The sequence below is a fragment of the Zingiber officinale genome, chromosome 1A, assembly GCF_018446385.1.
Source record: "Zingiber officinale cultivar Zhangliang chromosome 1A, Zo_v1.1, whole genome shotgun sequence".
NCBI lineage: Eukaryota > Viridiplantae > Streptophyta > Magnoliopsida > Zingiberales > Zingiberaceae > Zingiber > Zingiber officinale.
This window is the reverse complement of record NC_055987.1, coordinates 154,570,142-154,579,659: the sequence shown is the minus strand read 5'-3', so window position 1 is coordinate 154,579,659 and position 9,518 is coordinate 154,570,142. Positions and strand designations below refer to the sequence as shown.

The 9,518-nt window shown below is 34.1% G+C and overlaps 1 protein-coding gene across 1 annotated transcript; it reads right to left on the bottom strand.

Annotated features, from left to right (window-relative positions):
• Positions 1–7,232: 7,232 nt before the first annotated feature.
• Positions 7,233–8,956, bottom strand: LOC122038084 (UDP-glycosyltransferase 13-like). Its single transcript, XM_042597660.1, has one exon. The coding sequence runs from the start codon at positions 8,786–8,788 to the stop codon at positions 7,343–7,345; it is 1,446 nt and encodes a 481-aa protein (XP_042453594.1). The 5' UTR covers positions 8,789–8,956; the 3' UTR covers positions 7,233–7,342.
• Positions 8,957–9,518: the final 562 nt, after the last annotated feature.

Below are 9,518 nucleotides of genomic sequence, written 5' to 3'. Positions count from 1 at the left end.
TTGGATATTCCATCCATAATCCTCATCAGATATGAGTGATTCACTATGGTATGCCCAATTATAACAATTCAGGATAAAACTAAATCTACAGAGGTGTTCTTCAACTTTATCAGAGGCTAAAAATTTTCCATTGTAACACTTTCTACATGGACACCTTATCTTATTCCCATCTATATACTTAACTTGACTAGATGCAAAATTCAAAAATTACCTCAAGTCAGTGATAAACTCATCAGTTAAATCCCGACGATTAAGCAAATTCTTGTTATACATTCAACTTCTTTCATTCTACATTTTGTCTATATTTATTTATTTAAATATTATTAAAAACTACTACACATAAATCTTACCATTGAAGACTAAGTAACAAAGAGCACCTTATCAAAATGAAAGAGCACACATATAAAGAAAATATTACTAGGATGAAATTTGAAATGAATAATGCCAGTACTAGGATGCTACAGGGAAGATCTACCAGAACTCTTATGTAAACAATGGATCTATTACAATTAATCAGAACGTACCTTATGATAATAAATCACAAATACGAGTATCTTCAACTACACTGAGCTCATGACAAATTGAGACCTACACAAACAACGTTACAAATTAAGACAATACCTTATGATCATAAATAAAAAATAAAATTAGTTAATATAAGAATCAAATCGGACATCAACAGCTGTGGCCAATGGGGGCGTCGCGGCTACGACCAATGGGGGCAACCGTGACCACTGAGGGCAGCTGTGGCCACCGGGGGCATGCTGCACACAGCCATCGGGGCCAGCCACAGCCATTGGACCGGGGATAGGTGGGCCAAGAATGACCAGGAGTGGCCAGGAGTGCCCACGCAAGGCCACGGGCGGCCACACGCGGCCAGGCACGACCACGTGCAACCAACCGCGCCCATGCGCAGCGAGCCGCAGCCACACGCAGCCAGCTGTGGCCTACTGCGGCCATAGACAGAGAGGGGAGAGGGGAGAGGGTAGAGGGGAGAGAGGAGAGAGGAGAGAAGAGAGGGACATATCAAAACACTGCGGCACCGCTGGAGATCACTGTGGCTGTCGTCGAGAGAAGAAGACACGAGAGGAAAAGGAATGAGAGATTTTTGCAAGGGAACGAGATATGGATCTTAGATCTAGATTTTATGGGTTTTTTGGCAACAAATCTATTTCATCACCAATTTCATCCCAAATTCTATGACGAATCCAGGATTCATCCCCAAATCTAGGATGAATCCAGGATTCGTCCTAGAATTGGAAAAATAAAAAAAAAATGGAAGCATAAAATATAGATCTAGAGATGTTGGAATTTCATGAAATAAGTTTCTATGCGTTCGTATTTTTCTCCTAATCATAAAAATATCTTTATCCTTAATTTTAACTTAATATATTATGTGTGATAATTTTTTAACCTGAATTTGACCTAATTCGGGTTAAAAAATCATCACATGAAATATATTAGGTTAAAGTTATGGATGATTATATTTTTATCATCAGGAGGAAAATACAAACATATATAAACTTGTTTCATGAAATTTCAACATCTCTAAGGTCCATATTTAGGCTTTCGATTTTTTTTTCCCAATTTTGGATGAATCCTAGATTCGCCCCAGATTTGGTGATGAATCCTAGATTCGTCCTAGATTTTAAAAAAATTAAAAATAAAATAAAAAATAATTGAAAGCCTAAAATATGGAAGTACAGATGTCATAATTTCATGAAATAAGTTTCTATGCATTCATATTTTTCTTCTAATCATAAAAATATTCTCATCCATAATTTTGACCTAATATATTCCATGTGGTGATTTTTTAACATAAATTAGGTCAAATTTAGGTTAAAATTATGGATGAGGACATTTTTATGATCAAGAAAAAAAATACAAACACATAAAAACTTGCTTCATAAAATTCTAACATCTCTAGATCCATATTTTAGGCTTCCAATTCTTTATATATATATATATATATATATATATATATATATATATATATATATATATATATATATATATATATATATATATAAAATTCTAGGATCAATCCTAGATTCGTCCTAGATTTATAAAAAATAATAAAAAAAAGAAATAAGAATCGGAGACTCTAAATATGGACCTAGAGATGTCAGAATTTCATAAAACAAGTTTTTATATATTTATTCTTTTCTCATAATCATAAAATATGCTCATCCATAATTTTGACCCAATATATTTCATGTGGTAATTTTTTAACATAAATTAGGCCAAATTCAGATTAAAAATCACTATACTCAATATATTAGGTTAAAATTATGACTAGGGATATTTTTATGATCAGGAGAAAAGTACGAATACATAGAAACTTGTTTCATGAAATTCTAACATCTCTAGGTCCATATTTAATAAAACATATATAATTTACTATTAATTAAGAAAGTTAATGTTCAACGCATGTTTGCATATGTGTCCTATGGTCCTTGACATGCCAAAATTTTATGAAATAAATTTATATCTATTTATATTTTTATGTTGATCATAAAACTATCCTCATCCATAATTTTAACCTGATATGTTGAGAGTGATGATTTTTTAACCCAAATTTAACCTAATTTGTGTTAAAAAATTACCACATGAAATATATTAGTTAAAATTATGGATGATTACATTTTTATGATTAGAAGAAAAATACGAACACATAAAAACTTGTTTCATAAAATTTTGGCATCTCTAGATCCATATTTAGTGAAACATATATAGTTTACTATTAATTAATAAAGTTAATATTCAACGCATGTTTGTATATGTGTCTGAAACCTAAAATATGGTCTTAGAGATATCATAATTTTATGAAATAAATTTCTACATATTCATATTTTTCTCCTAATCATAAAAATATCTCATCCTTAATTTTAAAATAAAATATTGAGTGTGGTAATTTTTTAACCCAAATTAACCTAATTCGTGTTAAAAAATCATCACATGAAATATATTAAGTTAAAATTAAAATTATAGATGATTATATTTTTATGATCAGGAGAAAAGTATGAACATATAAAAACTTGTTTAATAAAATTCCGACATCTCTAGGTCCATATTTAGACTTCCAATTCTTTTTATTTTTATTTTTCTAATTCTAGGACGAATCCTAGATTTGTTTGAGATTTGGAGAGGAATCCTGGATTCATCGCCAAATCTTGGACGAATCCAAGGATTCGTCCCCAAATTTGGGGCGAATCTAGGATTTGTCGTAGAATTGAAAAAATTTAAAAAAAGAAAAAAGAATCGGAAGCCTAAAATATTGACTTAGAGATGTCAAATTTTCGTGAAATAAGTTTCTATATATTCATATTTTTCTCCAAATTATAAAAATCTCCTCATCTATAATTTTGAACTAATATATTTCATGTGGTGGTTTTTTTAATATGAATTAGTTCAAATTGGGGTTAAAAAATCACCTCACTAATATAGTAGGTTAAAATTATGAATGGGGATATTTTTATGATTAGGAGAAAAATAGGAACACATAGAAACTTATTTTTATAAAATTATGACATCTCTAGGTGCATATTTTAGGCTTCCGATTCGTCCCAAAATTGAAAAAATTTAAAAAGAAAAAAGAAAAAGGAATCGAAAGCCTTATGGACCTAGAGATGTCTGAATTTTATGAAACAAGTTTCTATATACTTGTATTTTTTTTCCTGATCATAAAAATATCCTCATCAATAATTTTAACGCAATATATTTAGTGAGGTGATTTTTTAACCAAATTTGACCTAATTCAGGTTAAAAAATTACCGCATGAAATATATTAGTTCAAAATTATAGATGAGGACACTTTTATGATTAGGAGAAAACTATGAATGTATAAAAACTTGTTTCATGAAATTCCAACATCTCTAGATCCGTATTTAGGGTTTTCGATTTTTTTTCTTATTTTTTTTATTTTTTTTCAATTCTGGGACGAATCTTAGATTCATTAGATTTAGGGATGAATCCGTAGATTCTTTCCAGATTTGGGGACAAATCCTAAATTTGTCCTAGATTTTTCTTCATTAAAATATTAAGTTTCTGTGACTAATTTTAAATTCATCGTAAAATATGCAACGAATTATTAATTTATCGTAGAATTTGCAACGAATCTCATTTTCCTTGCCAAAGTGCCAACGAATATTTTATTTGTCGCAGAATTTGGAATGAAAATTAAATTTCGTTGCCAAACTATAATGAAAATTGTGACAAAATGTTATTTGTTGTAATTTTGGGATGAAATTCTTTGGTTGTAAAGTTCATTACTATTTTGGGACGAATTTTTATTTTGTCGCAAACTTTATTGCCAATTTAGGATGAAAATTATTTGTCCCTAAATTTCATCCCTAATCCATTGATTTTTTGTTGTGGATCTAGATGCTGGCTAGACCTAACCATAGTTTAAAATCAACAGTTTGACGGTTTGAAACCGCCTGTTCAACGGTTCCTAACATGCTGACCCTTAACCTTAACCGTTCAAAACATTTACGGTTCATGGTTCAATATCGCCGATTTACTGTTCATCACGGTTCAAGATTATTATATTAAAAAAAATTAAATTTAAATATTATTTTAAAAAAGGGCTTGCACTTATTTAAGTTGTCTACGTATCCCCTTAGGGTATAGGGGAATCAAAATCCACATAGTTCATTTACATTTTTACCCTTTTACTTTGTCACTCACTTTCATTTCCCGTTCCTATTGTATTCATTCCTTTAGTATCAAAATCTTCAACTTTGTCATCTGAAAGTTGCATTTCTTAGATTCTTTTCTCGGCTCTGCTCCAATCATCCAGTAATGCTTGGGCTTCCAATGAGTCGGGAGATAAGTTGATCGGCATTCATCTAATATGTTGCCGCCAACACTAAGCGTCTGCTTCACAGCAACAGTTGACACTGAACAAGCTAAACTTTCTTTGGCGATCACGGAGAGGGCGGGAAAGCTTTGAGCCTTCTGTGATCATCACTTTAAGATATCAAAATTTCCAATATCTGCTTTATTAAAATCAAAATAAGTCATAAAATAATTCTCAAGTTCCTGTGTGGAACTTGAGAATCCTCGTGGATGTTTCATTAATTCTTTTAATAAAAGTTGTACTTTTGTAAGGTTTAAATTACTACCAGTAGTTTGTTGTATTTCAGAAATATTAATTTGTGTTCCATATTTTTGCATAATATTGATTTTAAATATCATATAAATAAATTTTAACATTATATATAATATTAACTGGATCAAGAGATAAAGAATCTTTAATTGAAATTAAAACATCATAATATAAAGTTAACATTTCTGTTAAAACGTCTAATTTTAATCTAGGGCCTAAAGTAAATATAATTAAATAAATTTCAAAAATAAAATAAAAATATTTTTTCTATTTAGTTTTCATAGCTAATATGAAAGAAGATAAAGATTCATTATTAATATATTCATTTAAAACTGATACTATATTAGAAAAATTTTCTAAAACTAATTGAGCATTGGGATAATAAACACCGGAAAGTTGTTCGGCTGCATCATTAAATACTTTTAAAATTTCATAAATACTACTAAAAATATTCCATGGTTGTGAAAATGAATCTTGTAATTATTGGTATATTGAATTTTAATGTGTTGGTACATCACGTGAAAATTTTTTAGGTCTCATTCCATTAGTTTTACAAAACATAGCCCATTATTTCATTATAGATGGATGCAACCATAAATAAGAAATTTAAATTCTAATTGGTTTAAGATAATTTTTAAAAAATTTTAATCCATCTTAAACACATAAATTTAAAATATGACATACATAATGAATATAAAAAAAAATAAACCACCATAATAGGTTAACAAATACATTTTAGATCATCTATATAAGGAGTATTTGAACTAGTATTATCTAATGATATTAAAAATATTTTATGATTTAATCTATTATTTTCTTAAATTAAACATAATAATTGTGTGATGTTATGAATATTATGTGATTCATTAAAAACTCTATATAAGTTAACAATCTTTTTTTAGAAGTTCTAAGAGTTATCGATTCAATGTCAGTCACACCCATATACAAATGTGTTTGCTATTGATCACTCCAAATATCAGAACATAAAGAAATTTTATTATTTAATTTACTAAATCCATCAATTAAATTCTTTTTCCTTGTTTTACTAATTGTTTAATTGTACGAATAAGTATAGTCCTAGGTACACGTTTAGCACGATTAAGAAATTCTTTACAAAAATCTTTAAATGTGCATTTAGATATAAAACTAAAAAAAAGATGTTCTATGGAAATAAATTTAGTTAATGATTTTCTTAATATATTATCCAAATATAAAAATAAACCAGAATCAATACTTCTGCTAGTTGAAGAAAATCTATATAATTGTGTTTGTAGAACGGTCGAGTCTATATTCCGTCGGGTGCTTCATTTCTACATATCGTTTTAACGACTCATAACCACCGCTTGGAATTTGTAGGAAGCATTGCAGTGCTTATATTTTGCACGCAATTCTCCTGACAAAAGAATGACATTCTCAAAATGTTTAGTGAAAATAAAAACTTTAGAGGAGGAATTTACTAAATCTTTAGAAGTAATTGCATTGGAACTTTCTTGTGTTTTAGGTGTCGAATTCGGAAGGTGCTCGATCTTATCATCAGTGGATTGAATGTTGAATTTCTCGCGAGGATTCACTACTTCTTTTCCCTTCCGAGCTCGATATGATGCACTTCCACGACCTCCTTCAATTGTAATTAAAAATTAGAAACGAAAGCATAGAAATGGAGACGAAAATGTATGGAGAATACGAAATTGAGATTAACATTAGAGAAAACGTGTATGAAAATAATAAAATGAGCTCTCTATTTATAAAGTTTGGATATTAATGGATATTAAATCATAGTCATTGATAAAAAAAATAGTCAAATGATCTTAACCGTTGAAAAAAAATATCCAAAAAATTACACCCCTCCCTTAACGGCTAGGAACCGCTAGTTTCCAACCGACAAAAATAAAAAAAAAAATTATGTGAACTAGCGGGCCAAACCGATGATTAACCAATGGTCTGCCGATTCTTGACATATGGATTCGGAATCGGCCTCGCGAGTTGCTGGGCCAATTCCTATTTGGTCCGATCAATCCTATTAATGGACATTCGACCCATTGACCTGATTACATGCACATAATCAGATCCGGCCCGGACCCCAACCCGGGGTTGGGTCTAGATATAGGCTTAGATTCTCTTAAAACTTGAAACTCGTAATTGCAGGTATTCTTTAGTTAATTTGCTAGTGGAACAGTCGTCATCAATATTACACAGAGCAAAGATTCTTTGGATTACTATCCATGTCATTAATCAGATCTGCAGTTTCAAGGTTTTGTCTACCTCCAGCCACGCCTGTTGCGACGACCCCTTTTCACTCCACGCCTCCGCCGCCGTCTCTTTAGCCGCCGCCGCCCGCCGCCTCAATTCCCTCCCTCCCTCCGACTCCATCACCCACCTCACCTTCGCCTCCACCTCTTCAGCCTGTACCATATCTCTGTCGTAACCCTCCATCACCACCGCCAATTTCATCTGTTCCACCAGGAACACCTTGTTCATCCTCTGTTCTGCGTACAGAGGCCACGCCACTATCGCCACTCCGGCGGAGATCGCCTCCAGCGTTGAGTTCCACCCGCAGTGCGAGACGAAGCATCCCACCGACCCGTGGTTCAGCACCTCCACCTGCGGCGCCCACGACTTCGCCACCATCCCCCTCTGCTTCGTCCGCTGCAAGAATCCCTCCGGCAACAGAACGTCCAGGTCCAGGTCCAGCTCTGACGTCGGCGTCGGAGGATCTTTAGGGACCCGCACGACCCAAAGAAATCGCTGCCCGCTTCTCTCGAGGCCAACGGCCACCTGCTTGAGCTGCTCCACGGAGAACGAACCCATGCTGCCAAAGCAGAGGAACACCACGCTATCGCTTGGTTGTGCGTCCAGCCACGCCATGCACTCTGCTTTTGCTTCAACCTTTCCTCTGCTCCCTTCCGTGATCAGAGGCCCGATGCAATAGACCGTTGGCATTCGGCGTCCGGGAAGGCACGCCCCTTCCCGAAGAGCCTTAACGGCCTCTGCCTCCAGCGACTCGAACGAGTTGATAAGGATGGCATCACCATCCGGGAGCCGCCGGGCAACCTTGTTGACGAAACTTTCATATGACTCGGAAGCGCGATTTATAACATCTCTGGGCATATCGGGGGCGGGAATAGGAGGCAGTCCGGGGAAGTGGATAAGTGTATCCGCGAGCTCGCAGAGGTCGAGATCAGTGAACTCAAGGAAGGGAAAGTAGAGCATGGAGGCGAGAGCGGAGGCGCTGGTGGGGAAGAAGAAGTGGGCTGGGATGCCGAGCTCGACGGCAACGTCGAGAGCGACGGTGCATAAGAAGTCGAGTACGATGGCGCGGACATCGTTTTCCAGGCGGTGGGCGGCGAGGAAACGAAGGAGCTCATGGTTGTTGCGCCGTACGCCCTCGATCGTCATGGGTATGGAGGGGAAGGTGGCAGAGAGGTTGGCAGTGAAGGAGTCGTCAGGCGGCGGGAGCTGGTGGAAGGAGATGGATGGGTGGACGGAGGAGACACTGGCAATGAAGGAGTCGAGGGAAGGGTGCTTGATGGGGAACTGCATGAGGACCACTGCAACGGCAAAGTCGTGGCGGAGGTAGAGCTTGGCCAGCTCTACCATGGGGAGTAGATGTCCGATGCCGGACATGGGATACAGCACCACCGTTGGTTTCGTTGCCATTTCCGATCCCTCGACGGCCATCTCCACTACTACAAGGTCTCCAACAAAATCAAGAGGCAGAGGAGTGATGAGGAAGAAGACGAAGAGCTCTTGATTTCCAGGGGCATACAAATGCGAAGAGATGGATTACCGCCTTTCATTAATCATTTCTTGACGCCACACCTCAAGCCTCTAGGTGAACCGAAATATTTAAAATATTTCAATGTACCTGCTGCACTGTATTTAAATATATAAGTTGGTAAACGGTGTCAGATTTTATATATGGATTAATTAAAAATATATTTTTTTTCAAAATATTCTGATAAAATTTTAAAATTACTAAATTACATAATTAGTTTTAAAATTATTTAATCATGTTTATATCTATTTCTTATCTTATCTCTACAATATTTTAAAGCAATCATATTGATTTGAGTTGGCATCGAAACGTTCTTATCTTATCTCTACAATATTGTCTTATCTTATCTCTAAGATATTTTAAAGGAATCTATTGATTTGAGTTGCTATCGTAATGTCAAAATTTTAAGTAAATTAATCTATTGATTTATATATTTTTATATTAAAATCGATTATAAATAAAATCAATTGATAAAATAAACGTGGATGTGAATTTATAGAAAATTAATTTTTATATTTTTGATTATTTTTCTTTATCATATTCATGTCCTCAAAATTAACGTTGATAAATCAACCTAACCGATTTGTTTTTTTTTTAATTTTTTAATAAAAAATATATTTCTATTAAATAAAA